The sequence below is a fragment of the Taudactylus pleione genome, unplaced genomic scaffold, assembly GCF_031769625.1.
Source record: "Taudactylus pleione unplaced genomic scaffold, aTauple2 ptg001032l, whole genome shotgun sequence".
Classification (NCBI taxonomy): Eukaryota; Metazoa; Chordata; class Amphibia; order Anura; family Myobatrachidae; genus Taudactylus; species Taudactylus pleione.
Genome location: NW_028285433.1, coordinates 7862299 through 7879917, shown reverse-complemented (window position 1 = coordinate 7879917; position 17619 = coordinate 7862299). Strand labels below are relative to the sequence as shown.

The window sequence follows — 17619 nt, the reverse complement described above, 5'->3', positions numbered from 1 at the left end:
GTGATGAATTTCAGCCTCTAATCTGCCCTTTAGATGCATAAATCTAATCACACTATGCACCTCAGTGTTTGACCATGTTTTTGCCATCCCCGCCATCTTACAACTGATGTTGGGACAGTATGACTGATATGAGGTACAGTCTAATGGTTGTAAGGGCAAGCAGTGGTCTACCTGCTAGGGCTTGTCTGGAAATTAGAATGAAATAGAGAACATTACACACATGAGGGGTATTGTTACCTGACTTATTGAACCACCCTCGTATAGATTTCATGGCATAATACTGTTTTAAAACATTGTAGATTTATTAAAAATAAGTAACAAACTCATAATAAAAGCTTGATAAAATTGCATATTTCAAACATAAGTTATTGGAAGCCAGGTAAGTTTGTGTAATGATCGGTTCCTCCTCCGCCATGACAAGGTGTACCAAAAGTAGTAGCAGCTGGAACTCCTAGATCCAAGGTGGATGCAGCTACTGACACATTTTGGCCTGGGAAATCAGTGCCCGTGGTCCATACTTGGTGAAAGAACTTCAATCATTTTCAAATAAGCCCATGTGTTGAATACCACCCTGGAATCATGTAGAGCAGACCCTTATAGCATTGTCTCCCACCGCTGTAACATTTTCCCAGCAACCTAGCAGTTATATATCTTCCTGTTGCAATTGACCCCCCCGGTGTAGCACACCCCCTTGACTGTATTCCTAAAGCCCCTGTAGCATTATCCCCCACTCCTGTATCAATATTTTCCACATTATAGAATTACACAAAATATCCCACTATGGCATTACCTCCCACCCCCAGAATCTTGTGGATCCATTGAGGTATTACCCTCCCAAGTGGCAATAAACCCCCGGTGGCAACCCCCACACCCTAGTGGCAATAAATTCCTTTGTGGCTTTAACCATCACCCCTCTTGTGACTATAGATTTTCCCTGTGGACATAGATACCCCACAGTGGCACTTAACCCCCTCCCCCTCATGCACAGTGCATCAGAGTGGTCTGGTGCAGAATTCTGGGGCACATCATCAGCAGTGAAAGCAGTCAGAGACTCCTACAACACTACCAAGGGGACTGGAGTGTCAGTAACAAGGCAATGACAGATACCAGAAGACTATACTACATACTGGGTGGTAAGCAATAGCCTCCGATTTGTAAAAACTGGTGCAATTTAATAACATGCAAAATGCCTCAAAGTTACCAGAATCTTGTCAGAATGAAACATGACTTGCTGAAAGTTGCTGTCCAGATTTAAAAAAAATGGTAAGCATACAGGACTACTGGGTCTATGTACTAAGCCTTGGAGAGAGATAAAGTGGACGGAGATAAAGTACAAAACAATCAGCTCCTAACAGTCATTTTAAAGGCTGTATTTGAAAAACGACACATTGGAGCTGATTGGTTGGTACTTTATCTCCGTCCACTTTATCTCTCTCCAATGCTTAGTACATAGATCCCTACAGGTGTAATAATCATCAAGTTAGCAACTCATCAGAAATGCACCAGAAAAAGATGCCAACCTAAAAGGGACCTCTGACCAGCAGGATAGATGTAAATGCAGAACACACCTGCAACCCTGCCAATTTCATCCGTATCTCCCACTTCCCTCTCTCCCTTTCACCTATGCCCTCTGGAATTCCAGATCCATCAGTAACAAACTATCCACTACAGGGGCAAACACAGGATTCTCAGGTAGGGGTTTCCATTATATATGTCTACACACACACACACACACACACATATATAAGTAGGTGCGCGCGACAGAGGCCCCCAGTAGTAGTCCTTTCTGTGTAGTGCCCCTTATATAGTGCCCCCAGTAGTAGTCCCCCCCCTATGCAGTGCCCCTTATACACTGCCACCAGTAATAGTCCTCCCCCTATGCAGTGCCCTTTATATACTGCCCCCAGTAGTAGTCCTCCTTATGCAGGTCCACTTATATAATGCCCCCTGTAGTAGACCCACCTATGCAGTGCCTTAAGTGGTAGTCCCCCAATGCAGTGCCCCCAGTAGTGCCCCTTATATAGTGCCCCAGTAGTGCCCCCCTAGCAGTGCCAGAGCCCCCAGTAGTGGTCCCCCATATGCAGTGCCCCTTATTTAGTGCCCCCAGTAGTGCCTCTTAGATAGTGCCCCCCAGCAGTGCCAGTGCCCCCAGTAGTGCCTCCCTCCAGCAGTGACCCCCAGTAGTGCAAGTGCCTCCACTAGTGGTCCCCCCTTGAAGTGCCCCCAATATAGTGCCCTCTAGTAGTGCCTCCCCCCAGCAGTGGCCCCCCAGCAGTGCCCCTTACATATACAATGAAAAATACACACAAAAAAAACCCCACTTACCTGAATCCCCGCTCCTGTGCCCGCCTCCATCCGTGAGCCGGAAGGTGGAGCCCGGCTCTGGCAATGCTTCCCTCTGTCTAGCTCCCTCTGGGAGGGCTGTGAGCATGGCGCACAGCCAGTCCACTGCCGATTCAGCTGTCAGCGCTTCCATGTCAGGTGGTATGAAAGCCACCTGACGCGGAAGCGCTGACACCTGAACTGACAGGGGCCTGGCCGCGCAGCGCCGCGCAGCCGATCGTGGGTGGCCCGGGGATGGTGACAAGGCTGTCTCCATCTCTGAATAAAAAAAAATATTGGTTGGTCAGGGGGGGGTTTCTGGGTCCTTAGAAACCCCCTCTCCGTGCGCTAGTGCGCTATCCATGATCTCTTAATCTCTAACTCTCTTAACATTCTTGCTATCACTGAACACTGGCTTTCTTCCATTGACACTGCATTCCCCGCTGCTCTGTCCTATGGGGGCCTCTTCTTCACCCACTCAAACAGACCTGATGACCACTCAGGTGGCGGAGTGAGCATCCTCCTATCCCCCAGCTGTACCTTTCATATTATTCCTCCTGAGCCTTCCCTTTCTTTCTCCTCCTTTGACGTCAACTCTATCCATCTATTCTACCACATCCATCTCCATGTCTCTGTCATCTACTGTCCCCCTGAGCACACTTCCCACTACCTCTCCTCTGACCTCCCCTTCTTGATCCTAGGTAACTACAACATCCCCACTGAACCAGCTCCACCAAACTTCTTGCCCTCTCCACGTTGCTGCTCTGAGCCCCAACCTTGGCACACCAAATGTACCCGGTTCCTTCAAAAATTCTCACGTACTACTGAACACCACTAGAGGTATTCTCGCTCACTAGCTGACTTCCTCCACTTCAAGTTCATCCTCTCTTCCTACTGCTCAGCCCTCTCCATTGCCAAGCAATCTTTCTTCAAGTCTCTCATCTCCACTCAGTCATCAAACCCCCGCCGTCTCTTTGCCACATGCAGTGCACTCCTTCGCCCACCCCCTCCTCCCCTCCCTCACTGCCACTGCCTACTTCTTCACCTCCAAAATTGAGGTCATCTGTCACAATATCACCTCCTCCCATTACTCTTCTGCCACCCCTACCACCTCACCCTCCCCTCTCCCTAGCCACCTACCATTGTGTTCCTTTCATCTCATCACTGGAGATGAAGTCCATTCCCTTATTTTATCATCTCCTCCCTCTACCTGCCCCCTGGATCCCATCCACTCTCACCTCCTTCATTCCCTCTCCCCCACTGTCTGCTCCCACTTTGCTCACATCTTAAATCCATCCCTTTCCACTGACATCTTCCCCCCCCTTCAAACTCACTGTTGTCTCACCCATACTAAAAAAAACAACATTGATCCCTCCTAAGTCTCTAATTACTACCCCATTTCTCTTCTCCCTTTTGCCTCTAAAATACTTAAACAGATTGTTTACAACCATCTCATCTGCTACCTCTCTGACAACTCTATACTTGATTCTCTCCAATCTGGCTTCCGCCCCCTCCTTTCCACTGAAACTGCCCTGGCCATTTTTGGGAATATAGCCCCATGCTGACCAGCCTATGACAGGGGACCTTGACAGAGTAATGGAAATTTCTGGAGGACTCCATACTCTATGTTTCTCTGATATTTCCAATACCAGCCTAGGCTGAAGCATTTGTTGTGAGGGGGGGGTACATAATATACCCGCCACCCCTATTAATTAATTATTAAAAACCACAGTCATAACATGCCAGTGTGCCATCAATATGCGTGTTTATAACCCAATACACATCAATGGCTGCTAGGCTATTGTCCGGCACTTTGCAGTGACAGTCGCTGCACATTTGCAGCTTATTACTTTCCACCTAGTGGTGGTGTTTCCTGCAGATAGAGATTACTGAAGAGCCTCACTATGTAGTTGGCACAGTACCTGAGGCCACCACTAAAACAATTGGACAGATGTGAAAATAAACTAATATCAATAATATTCAACCATGCTGAGTTCTTTTCTTTTTTTAAAAATTTCCAGGTTCGCCGTGTGAGATTCCCACTACTCTCCAGAATGGAGAATTTGTCTGTTCCAAGGATATGGACAGTGTCAACTGCACTATACAATGTAAGGAGGGATTTGAGGTAGCAGAAGGTTCAATCCAGAATTTCTACTGTACTTTTAATGATGGTTTGTGGAAGCCACCCCATTCACTAGACTGGCCTGATTGCTCTGGTAAGTATCTATTTACATTTTTTAGTGTAATTAAGAAATATTTTAGTAGTAGAAACATATGAGAATTTAAAATACCACTTGGCAGATAAAGGGCCTGGTTCAGAGGTGCATGCTAACTGCATGAAATGCCAATGATCACATACAGGGGCATATTCAATTGGTTGCATGAATAGCAAAAATCCCGCACCTGTGAGGTTTTTCCTGCAGGTGCGGGATTTTTGCTATTCAATTAGGTGCGTGTTTCTTTGAATTTAGAGCATCGGGAGGTTTTTTTGCACGCACCTCCACAGCAAGTGTGATTTTTTCCAAAATCGATATTTTTTGAGAAAATCACTGGGACTTGCTCTGGGCCCCTGGCGGCACCCCCTCTGAGGACTAATTATGCAATTGGAAGTCTCCAGTTTGCTTACTTATTCCTTACTTACTTTCTGCAACGCTGTCTTCGGCAGCAGGGTGAGTATGTCAGTGTGTGTTATTGTTTATAAGTGTGTGTGTGTGTGTGACCCCCCAGTGTCAGTGTGCCCTCCCCCCTGGAATGGGCGCTGGTTGAACTACATCTCCCAGCAGCCCTTGCCTCTCCCACCAGCCCCTGGAGACCCCCGGGCAGGTAAGTGAAGAATTCTTTTTTTTATTTATTTCACATGGTGCGGGTTTTTAGAGCTGTAAACCCTGCAACCACTTTTTTTAAATTGGATACAGCGGGTATCGGGAGCACGCATACCCACGGTATTCCAAAATTCATCGCGAGAGGCGCAAGGTTTTTTACCTCGCTAAACCTCAAGCCCAATTGAATATGCCCCTTAGATGTGTCTGCATACACCTACTTGCACCTAATACGACATGCAGCGCAAGAGCCCCCAGGATCCGTGCAATTGTTTTTTGTACAAAAATGCAACTGAATCTGTATACAAAGCACAATTGACCTTGGCGTGGAAAAAAGCAGTGCAACATAGCACTTTGTGTACAGATTCAGACTCACACACAGATATACAAGTGTTGCATATCGAATTAATCAACGCAAAAAATGCATCTTAAGGCCGGCACATGTGTACCGACCTTGTTACCGACGGGACCCAAGTGTGCATTCGGCAGCATGGCCACCGCTGACAATTTTGCGCGTCGGATCTGCATGCAGATCCGACGGGTGTTGTCACTGATGAATGATGTCGTCAGCAACATAGCGTGTACACTCTGGCCAATATGCCCAATATGTCGTCTGATCTGCCGGATCGGATGACATATAGTCTATTGTGTACCCAGCATTAGTCTCATTCTTTTGATACTAATATGCATTTTTGGGCAAAATGACGCGAAAAAGATGGTCAGTACAAGACAAGTTAGACAGGACCTGGCACGCCGAGAAGAGCTGTTACTGTGCATGCGCAAAATATTCTGAAAACCCCTATGGCACATGCATTGCCCTGAATGCACAAACAACTGCGCTGTTGCATATAAGGCTAATGGTATAAGAAATGGTTAGGGAAAACCATGTGCATTTCTTGGTGGTGACTAGGAGGTGGCCTGAAGTGAATGCTAAATAATCTGTTGCGTGGGCGTTTTATGAAGAGCCGCAGCCACATAGGCCATGTTCAGATGTAGACACTGCACCTGCCATAGGACTGGTGCAAGTGGTTATGATGCACGCGATCGCGCAATGATGGTGAAGTGTGGAGAATCACCGACGGTGTTACAGTATCCAGAGCCGCTGAAAGTGGGCCTTTCAGTGCTTGCGCATTCAAGTGCACGCTAGTACATGAAGGGAAGGCACATACTAGCATTTGCATATTATCGCTGCAAAGACTCCACCGCTGGCTACAACTCTGAATCAGGTCATAATATTATAGTGAGATGGGATCCTACCCTTAAAACTAAACAAAATAGCTACATGCTGGCGGTAGACAATAAATAAGTATTATCCAAGCCATGTTTAAGGGCTCAAGTAATACTACTTTACTAGTTATTTTTTTATTTTCTGCTTTCGGAAGGCGATCCCCTAACTGAATTTCCCTTACCAAGCAGACCTTATGTGTACGGGTTATACTTTTTTTTATAGCATATTTTTTTATTTTATTTCATATTTTGTTACCATTGACATACTGTAAATACTTTGATATTGAAATGTTAGCAAGATGACTACATTTATCATTTCCAGTGAAGCGGTTTGCTAATCATGGATTTAAGTCATTTGAAATGCTGTATAAGGCCACACGATGTGATGACACCAATCTATTGAAGAACTTTGCAGATGCCTTTCAGACGTCACTTGGTAAAATGGTACGTGGGAACTTGATGCTTCAATTCTTATATTTTTGGGGAGACCATTAGATGATTGATTCATCTGTTTCAGATTTGAAAACATTTTTGACAATGTTTACACCCCTTCATTAGTAAGGTTATATGCTCCACAGAGGACCAGTCGCATGTGTGCTTATCTTACTAAATAGAAATCCTGGATCTAGGCTGCTAATTAAATTGTAATATATTGTATAATGTTATAATTACAAGCTCAATATTTCTGTAAAAATGTGTTTTCTTTAACTACTATGGTAAAAAACTAATAAAGTTATGAGTTAATTCATAGTTGCAATGACGGTCAGTTTGATTTATCACCAGCTTCAAGCTTCTTCATTTATGCAATTATACATTCTGGATCTGTGAAGCCACTAAATCTAGACCTAAATCTAGTATTGAGATGAAAATATATTAAAACCATTTCCATGACAGTCACAATGCACCACTCATTTAACAATGTTTAACATTCAAAATCTTAAGAGTTCATCTAAAATAATTTTACTGATATACAGAAGCTCCTAAAGAGCACATTCCTGTATCACTTCCCACAAAGTGAAGTAGGACAATGGGCAATGATAACGTTTGTGGGTTTTTCTACTTGTCTGAACACACAAATTGCTCCGGAATAACTCAACTTTAGTACCAATGTACAATGTGCTTCCCTCATCGGAGGTCTGATAGAAACGATCCAGGAATGTACAATTTAGGGTTCTGCTGTAAAGATTATTACAATATAAGCTAATATATAAATGTTATTGTAAGATGAAAATTTACTAAATTGTTAAACATAACTTCATCTAAGCATAAGATTTTCTAAGTGGCTTTGGTATTTATTTACTAAGCAGTAGGTTTGAAATCCCAGTGGGATTGTAGTATTCACTAAACTTAAAAACTGCCACAATCTCATCGATAAACCACACTTTAGAACAGAAAACAATATCTGATTTTCCCCCAGTAAAACTACACAAACCACAGATTTACCAACCAACAGGTTTAGTAACCAAGATAAACCAAAAAATAATAAAAACAGAATGAGTCTTACTGATTTGAAATCTTACAATATGTTTCAAGGCCCAACAGTTTTCAAAGCAATGCACAGATCTTTGTATGCTTTTTTTATTAAAATTAAAAAAAAAATGTGGGGTCACTCAACAATTAAAAACTAGCCCAAGGCCTTTAAGCCTAGTCTGATAGTGAAAAAATTGGGGGCGGGCAAAGAGCATGGGGTCCTCCTTGATTTTTCATTTAACAGCACTAGGCTTCCAGCCAAGGCTGGTGAACAATAGAGGGGAGACCCATAGTGTCGGCATGCCACCACCATGATTCCAATCAGCCATAGACCAGTTGGCACCAGGGCTGGGTTCCTTAGGAGCAAATATGTGCAGTCTCTTAGTTATACTCATCCTATACCCGTATAGTGGTGGGGATGGGATATTAGTGTAAAAAAATAGAATAAACACACTTTGTCCTTGACTACTGGTACCAAAATGACAGAGTGCCCAAAATGGCTACCAGGGTAAGTCAGCACTTGGAGAAACACAAATGCTAGCATGCTGTGCCCGCTCACACCTGTAGTGTATCAGGGAAAAATGCTAAAATAAAAAACACACACACCACTTTAATGTGAAAATAACTTTGTTAAATATAAACACCACAAGACCTCTCTCCTACTAATTTATAACTTAGGACTGGTTCTCGTCAGTCCAATTAGGCATCCTAGAACTTGGGGGGAGGGGACAAGTACTGTAAGATGTTGCAGTACTCTGGAAACTGGTGTGCTGGTCCTGTAGTATGCCAGTGTCAAAGTGTATTTTTCAATATTTTTACATGATTACTACAGTATGTACCCATTACTTTGCCGGATTAGTATGGTCCCTATTGTTTTGGCTCTAGGGCTGAGAATACCTAAAGCAGGAGCGGCAACTGTTCGTTTTTTTGCGTGCACGATCCCCCTAGGGAACCCAGCCCTGGAGCCAACTGTCCTAGGTCTGTTTGAAATCAGGGTTTAGAAACCATTGGAAATTGATGGCTGGTTCTTTTTAAATGTCAAAACAGTCTTTAGTAAATGGTTTTGCTCTTAGAACCTCCCGTCAGTCTGTGACAATGCCCATTGGTTTGCAAACTCACTGCTTAATAACTTTACCTCTATGGATTTTTTAAATGTATAAAATATACGAATGGAGGTAAAGCTAAGACATATTTTAGTCAGTTCAGATAAATGTCTGAGATTGTACTTCATGGTAAAATGGTCTCAAACATATTATTTAGCTTTAGTTCCAAATGAATGTAGTTGTTTTTCTATCTATCCATTTAAGGATTCGTTATGAAGCAAGAAGTGTTATATTTTAATTTTAGACCTTATATATACCTTCAGTAAGCCTGTGTTTGTTTTCAGGTCCCGTCCTTTTGCAGTGATGTGGATGACATTGATTGCCGCCTTGAGGATCAATACCAGAGGCAATGTCTTGAATACAATTATGATTATGAAAATGGATTTGGGATAGGTGACTACTATATTTACACTTTTATGACATTTTTGCCATATGTTTAGAATTTAGTAACTGCTACCCTGAAGATAGAAGTAACCCAAATGAAACACATTTTAATTTTCATTTAAAATACAGTATATCAGCCATGGCTCCATTCAGAGTCTGATTAAGACCCAATTGGGAACATAGTAATATATTTATCAAAACAATAAAAAAAAAAGAACACATAACAATGGATTAGACCAGAGGTTCACAAAAGCGGTCCACAAGGCTCCCCAACAGTCAAGGTTTTAGAGAAATCCATGGTTGAGCACAGTTGGTTAAATAAAATTCACTGAGGTACTAATTAAGTCACCTTGCTCGACCATGGATATCTCTAAAACCAGAACTGTTGGGGAGCCTTGAGGACAGCGTTTGGCAACCTCTGTACTAGACTATCCTAAGCCTTCAGTGTCTGACAGCCCCTAGACTGTTACCTATTTTGCCTAATGGATGATCTGGCTATTTGTCCATTTCCTGTCTCTTTGCCCTGTGTGCCTTCATTAGCCTCTTTATTTCCTCTCTCTCCATTGCCAACATTTCTCTTCCAATTCACCAACACTATGGCCCTCCCTTCATCAACATTGTGTCTCTCCGTCCACCAACAGTTAGATCTAAAACAACCTAATTAGCTAAAAGAGTCACTGTGCATTGTGTATTGGCATTTTTGTGTGACTGACCTGGTTTTTTTTAGATTTGTAAAGTCCACTTGGTATTGGAAGCAGGTAATGTACTGCTGTCTCTCTTGACTCCAGAAAATGTAACACAGACAAACTATTCACTATGAAATGCTAAATATCCCATACCTCCTTCTGTAATAACTTAAACTGCTGATTTGCAAAAGGTTACAAGAGTTTTGAAAACAATTCTATTTTATATATTTTGAATACTTACTTCTACCTGCTATCACAAAAGGACTGAGGCGGACTCTGCATTGCTGGCACATCCTCTTGTGCTGCATGGATAAACATTATAGGGTAGAAGAGGAAGAGTTGTCCTACAGTAAGTGGACTGCTCTGAGTTTTGAAGGAATGTTGAACAAATTTTGCACTACTAGTCAGGTGAAACCACTGGCACAGGGCTTATAAGGATATCAGGTTAGTGTATTAGAATCTGCTGAAGAGCACAGTTAGCAAACTATTCACTTGCTGGGATTAGTCTATCTACCTCCCTTTCCACCACCTTTTCCATGTCATCGCTCTTTACTGGTCTAGAGTACTCATATACAGCAGAGACAGCAGACAGAGCTGTGCCTAGCAGAGTGATTAGCATGCTATCCATATGGCTTATCATGCCTTCTGCTCTACAGACTTCTATTATGATGTAGGAAAGTCACTATCATCTACTTCTATGGTTACAAGTAACTACAGAACACAACCACCATTATTACAGGGAATGCTTTGTAGAATGTGAATGCTAACTACTATACATCATACTAATAGAAGGCAACTTTTAACATAATATGAACCTAAAAAAAGAAAGGAATCATGTCTACTTGCACAAGGAAATCACTAGTATTTATTTAATAATTGGAAGCTGCCACCTCATGGTTTAAAGCAACTGCAAAAATAATCAAAACAGTATAGTATTACTGGAAAACTATATATCTAAAATAGTAGTATTGTCAGACTAGGAGCAATATTACTGACTTAGTTTAGAAATCAGTAATAAATGATATCACACTCAGTATACATAACGCATATAACCCATATAAAAGCATGCCATAGTAAAAAAAAATGCTGATTATAGGTAGAGTATCTAGCTCAAAATGATTCTTTAAAGTATCAAAAAATATATAAATAAGAATGTACCAAAATATGTTGCATTTCAAGAGTATAACAGCAGGAGTATAACCAGTATCGGACTGGTGAATTAAGGGCACACCAGGAATATACAATGGCAGGGGCCCGCTGAAGGAGTGTGACCCGCCATCGGGTAGGTGTGATCATCCATTGGTGGGGTGTACCCATCTACAAAGAACATGGCATAATGTAATGCAGCCTCAGATTCCCAAACACAGCACTGTGCCCAATTTAGTCTAATAAATTGTATCTGTTCCCCCTTTAATAATCTGTACCACCTTTTGTGCAATAAATATAACTGGTATACCTTTAGTCTAATACTGCTACTAATAATAATGATAAAAATATGTGCCCCCTTAGGTCTAATAATAATTTATGCACCCTATATTTTAGAACAATATCCCTTTTAGTCCACTCAGGGCTGCCATCATTAATTGTGGGGCCCGGGACTGACAAAATAGACAGCTCCCCCCTCTAACTCCTCCTTCCCCTACCCCCCACAACCCCCTTTCCCCCGCTACCTTAGTCATACACAATAAAAAAAGTGTACAAATATTTTGTCCAAAAAATATTAAACCAGACCAGACCAGTGCTCAGACTGCCCTCCCCAGGATTTTCCCAATACCCCCCCTGGGTTATTACATATCACTGTACCAGACCAGTGCTCAGCCTGCCCTCCCCAACTTTTTCCCAATTCCTCTCCCCTGGTTTATTACATATGACTGTACCAGACCAGTGCTCAGCCTGCCTCACCCAGCTTTTCCCAATCCCCCCCTTGTTTATTACATACAGTATGACTGTACCAGACCAGTGCTCAGCCTGCCCTCCCCAGCTTTTCCCAATCCCCCCTTGTTTATTACATACAGTATGACTGTACCAGACCAGTGCTCAGCCTGCCCTCCCCAGCTTTTCCCAATCCCCCCCCCAGGTTTATTACATATGACTGTACCAGACCAGTGCTCAGCCTGCCCTCCCCAGCTTTTCCCAATTCCCCCCCTCTTCCTCTGGTTTATTACATAAGACTGTACCAGACCAGTGCTCAGCCTGCCTCACCAAGCTTTTCCCAATCCCCCCCCTGGTTTATTTCATATGACTGTTCCAGACCAGTGCTCAGCCTGCCCTCCCCGGCTTTTTCCAAATTCTCTTCCCCTCTGATTAAATATGACTGGACCAGACTGCCCTCCCCAGCTTTTTCTAACTTACTGTACTCACCTTATTTCCTTAAAGACTCCAAGCCCCTTCTTCTCCTCTTCTCCCCCTGCAGACCTGCTCCTCACTTTCCGGTGTCGCGGCTCCTCAGGCCTCTCCCTCCAGCGATGCAGCGTGACGTGATGTCGTGACGTCATGCGCCTCCAAAGCAAACTTTATTTAACAGCAGCTGTAGGGTTGGTGGAGCAGCCCAGCCTCCAATTACTTAGTGGGAACCGGGCAGGCGGCGCGGCCAGTGACAGCGGCCGGGCTTTTGTTAAAGGGGTAGTGTGGGGCTGCAGGCTGTGCAGCTAGTGGAAGGAGCAGCCGGGCCCCCCCCCTTTCTTCCAGGGTCCGGGCCCGGAACTCCAGTCCCGGTAGTCCCCCCCTGATGGCGGCCCTGAGTCTACTAATAATAATATGTGCCCCCTTTAGTAGAATAATAATACCAATAAAAAATAGGTACCCCCTTTAGTAGAATAATAATAGTAATATTATCTGATCACTTTATTAGAATAGTAAACATGTGTCCCCTTTAGTTTTTAAATATAATGTGTTCCATCAGTATAATACATACAGTATATAATAAAGATAATGTCCCCTTTAGTATATTTTATATGACCACCTTTATTATAATAACATTTATCTCTCCAGTGCTGCTGCTTAGGTATTTCAATGCTTCTTTTCAATTCTCTTTCTAACGCAACTGCTCAGTTTCTTCTCAGAACATCATCTCAACATTTCTTGAACCTCACTGCTTCTCACACGCAGTCTCCTATCACACTACACGCGAGGCAGAACTGAAGCTGAAGCTTTATCACCTACATTGGGGCAGGTACAAGTCTAAAGATGCACCAAGCAGGATTATAGGGCCTGATTCAGAGCCGTTCGCTATTTGCGTTCGTTCGTTCGTTCAAAAACAAGGGGTGGCTATGCAAATGATCCGTTCGCACATTGCAGTCTGTTCACACCTCTAAGTCTGAACGAGCGAGCAAAACATACGCTCGTTTATTTGATAAAAACGCCCCCTGGCCGCTCGCACCATACGTCATGTCCGCTATTTATTAGATTAATCGAGTACATCGTACAGCGTATGAACTGCTCGCTATTCTTGGGGTTGGTTTTTTCAACCGCTATTTTGCGAGCAGTTCTGAGTTAAAAAAAAACAAGTGACGTGGTCAATGACGCTGCTGTATTAATTATGCACTCCCTTAAAACGCCCGTTTTGACCTTTAAGCACGCCTGCGTTCGAATTCCACTCCCCCGTTTTCAAACACCTTCCCCTGTTACCACCCACATACGCCTCATTCTGTCACTCAAAATAGCAGGCACTCGCTATATAGCGTACAAACGATTTTCGGCCGCACTGATTGGTTCGCGCATGCGTACTAAAAACCGTACGCATGCGCAGATGTGCGAACATCGCACGGAACGAGCGTACGGCCGCTAGCGAGCGGCTCTGAATGAGGGCCATAGTGTCTAAAGATGCATACATTGGGTGTACCAGTTCTTGCACATTCGGACTCAAGGATGTAAATTAGGGAAGGGCTTATACTAGTACTAAAACCCCACAATTTCATCTCCCTACAGCACCCTGCATCTCATAACAACTTACACCATGTCACCACAGTCTCCTGCATCTCACCACAACTTTATTTTATATATATTGAGATTTAGCATAAAGTAGCAGACACAGCTGCGGCAAAAGACGTGCACACGGACGTCGGACCAGAAACAGCCCATCACTCTTTGTTACATAACACTAAAGAGTGTCACTGACTAAAAGTCACCAACTTTGCAGCTTGTACTCTGGCCTCTCATATTATCTTCTGTAGCTTCTCAGGATTAGTGAGCGAAGTCCATACACATAGAGAGGTTGAATTGCTATATGAAGCAAACATGTATTTAAGTAATAGCAAGTATGATATTATAAGGGCTCTCATGACATTAAAAAAGTCCCCTGTGCTGCATCATGCATGAGCAGGAGGGACCCAGACTAACAAGCAAGTGGTTTTCTTACGCTGACAGCCAGTGTAACTGGGAAGCTGAGCATCAATCTTTTAACGCGGGTGTACACTCTGTGGACCTCATTCAGAGTTGGTCGTAAGCGGCCACCCGGTCGTACGCCTAATGATTGAGAATCAGAAAAAAAAACAATCGCACGGCCGGGCGATCGCAACCAAAGTGACGCCCATACATGAACAAAGCACCTCCTCTAGCTAACGAGTGATAGCAGCTAGCAATCGAGTCAATCGTTGTCAGTGATTGTCAGTCGCTGTATGTTAATTTTCTTCTGATGGTTGCGGCCGCTTGTGTTGTGTACAAATTACACCAAAAGATAACCAAAAAACGCATAGAATAAGCCATCCCCATGAAATTTATTTATTCTTATTATTCGCTAATGCAAACGTAACTGAATCAATTACAAGCCAATTAGCAGTGTTATTAGCAACAACAAACGATTATTAGTTGCTTGCATTGTGTGGCACAAAATAGAAACATCAGACATAACATCAGTCACATTCGATAGTATCGATTGTACTCTGGGGCTTGAGAGAGCACATACCCAACCTCAAGCTGTATGATCAGCCAGGCCTCTAACCTGCTCGCAGAGTGACGTTTTACTACTTCCGGCCTTCTATGTCAGTCGTAGCAGGAAATTTATGTACGGCCCTAAAACGCCCTGAAAACAGTGAGGAACGCCTACGTAACTAGACCACTAGCCACTTCCTGCTCATAAGCCATACGATCGACAGCATTTTGGATCGCAAGGTCTCGTACGCACATGCGCACAACTAACCGTACGCATGCGTGGTTTGGAAACATCGGATGCGTATGACCGAGCGGCCGCTTACGACCGACTCTGAATGAGGTCATGCACACAAACTGATGCACACACCATGTCTCAATCAAACTCACGCAGACTTACACGCGCTTTGTCTCACACACACACTGATACACACACCATGTGTTACACCAGGGCCGGCTCTAGGGGTGTTCGACCAGTGCAGTCGAACAAGGGCATCACCCATGGCGCACCCCTCCCCAACATCCCGATTTCAGCGGTACAGTACTGTCACACTGTTCCACCCGTGGACGGAAGTGGCCCATGTGTGGTCAAATTTCGAGGTTGGGGACCCCCTTCGCAGCAGCTGTGCGGTGATGCCGGACCCTGGAGTCTGAATGGATGCTGCGCGCATGCGCGCAGCATTCTTTCAGTGACAGGAGAGGACTGGGGGAAGCCCAGCTAGTGAGGCTCCCCCCAGCCTGACGTTATTTGGTGGCGTACCATACGCCTCCAAATAACATCACGTAAAGGGAATGGCCTATGGCAATTAGGTCACACCCCATTTTTGGTTGCACGCGGCTTTGCCGCATGCAATGTTGGGGCACACTGTAGAGAGTCAGCACAGGGTGCTCCTACCCCTGGAGCCGGCCCTGTGTCACACACACTGACCCACACTCTGTGTCTCTCACACACTCTGTCAAACATTGACCTCTTTCCTTAGTGATGCATTCAGTCTCATCTCCAGCAGCCATCCTGTTCCTGAATCCTAGTCCTGCATTTTCTTCCATTCCAAGCACTGGATGAGGAAGTGTCTGTGCTCTGATTGGCTGAGTGACTGTTGGGTCACTCATGTCAATCGGAGCACAGTAGACACTGCTGAGGAGTTTCTGCACTGATCACTAAACTACTCACTGTTATAGCAGCAGCTGCAGCCTGGAGTGGTATGTACATGGAGACAGGAGAGAGGGGGTGAACTTCAGCATCCTATTAATTATTTTTCTTTAGAACTGGTGGCCCAGCCTTTCCTGCTCAAGGCAACGACATAGGCCCCTGCATTGGCCACACGCTCTGATGGTAATGGATGGAGCTACGAAGCAGGGGGGCCAATCGGAAATGTACCCGTCCCCCCACCAGGACTGTCCGACCCTGAGTAAAACATGTTTCTTTCCATAAATTAGTGCATATGATAATTGGTAAAAGCCACTGCTAACTCTGAAGGTTTCTGCTAATTAACTGCAGTATTTCCTGCCAATTATCATATGCACCAATATATGTAAAGAAACATGTTTAGACTCCTGATGTTATACTCTTGAACTGCAACATTCTTTGCAACGTCTTTTGCTACATTCTTATTCATGTGTTTTTAATACTTGAAAAGGTAATTTAGAGCTAATCATTTTTTTTTTACTGTGGCATGCTTTTATATGGATTATATGCTTTACGTATACTGAATGTAATAGGATTATTATTGATTATAAATGGAGACAGTAATGTATTGCTCCGAATTTCTACCTACCTACAGTACTTATTATTATATATTTCTAATAATACTATAGCACCCCTCCTTTCCTTTATAAAGTTAATATGAACTATACCCTCCGGATTCTTGAGGATTGTATAAAGAATATTTTGTGAAGCATAAAAACCATAATATTATTCTAAGATTTTAATCCACAAAATATTGGGAAACGGTTGTTGACTTCATTGTTGAAAAAAGGTAGTGTTTATACTTGATAAGCCCCTTCTACAAATTTATGAAGCAAATAATTAATTGGTTATTTTAGGACAAAACTTTTTTGTGTATGAATAAAGACACAGTTATCTCTCATTCTGATGACTAAAACATGTTTTTACAGTATATAAAGAATGGAGACTATGCTTTACATATATTATCTTTGCAGGACCTGGTGGTTGGGGAGCAGCTAATAGACTGGACTATTCTTATGATGATCATATTGATGTAACAGAAGATGAATTAGGGGAAAAGTCTATGTTTGACACCAAAGCACCACTAAGGGTTAAGCGGCACAAGAGGGTGAATATCCCCGCAACTGATCAGAAAGTTAAGTTTGTTTTCAACATAACAGGTAAATAATATTTTGAAGAGCCTAACAACATATGTATTATTGGTTGTATAACAATATGGAAGAATGGACAATTTGTTTGATTTTCCACGTTGTTTATTTTTTATGTTTTCATGCTGTGCACACTAGATTCTAGAGGTTTTAGACATAAAGCAGAACTACAGTATACTATGTTTTTGGCTGGAAATAGTCATGGCAAGGCACTAGTACCAGTGTCCAGTCTCTTGACCACAATCTGAACTTATGTTGATGTTATTATTTTGAATTTGAGTAACTTATTTGACATAAACTGTTGGGTGATTTCAAACCCATTTTAGGTGTTTAGCCATAAATTCCAGTTATTTACTATATTTAGAGTTGATAAGGTTGGAAAAGGTCACAGGTCCATTAAGTCCAACT

The 17619-nt window shown here is 43.2% G+C and overlaps 1 protein-coding gene across 1 annotated transcript in view; it reads left to right on the top strand.

Moving 5' to 3' along the window:
* SVEP1 (sushi, von Willebrand factor type A, EGF and pentraxin domain containing 1) overlaps window positions 1–17619 on the top strand; it is a 470252-nt gene that overhangs the window by 223345 nt on the left and 229288 nt on the right. Inside the window, exons 12-15 of the mRNA XM_088461305.1 lie at window positions 4344–4538; window positions 6691–6812; window positions 9226–9334; window positions 17038–17223. Of these exons, the coding sequence (XP_088317431.1) occupies window positions 4344–4538; window positions 6691–6812; window positions 9226–9334; window positions 17038–17223 (612 nt within the window). The remainder of the gene's footprint in view (window positions 1–4343; window positions 4539–6690; window positions 6813–9225; window positions 9335–17037; window positions 17224–17619) is intronic.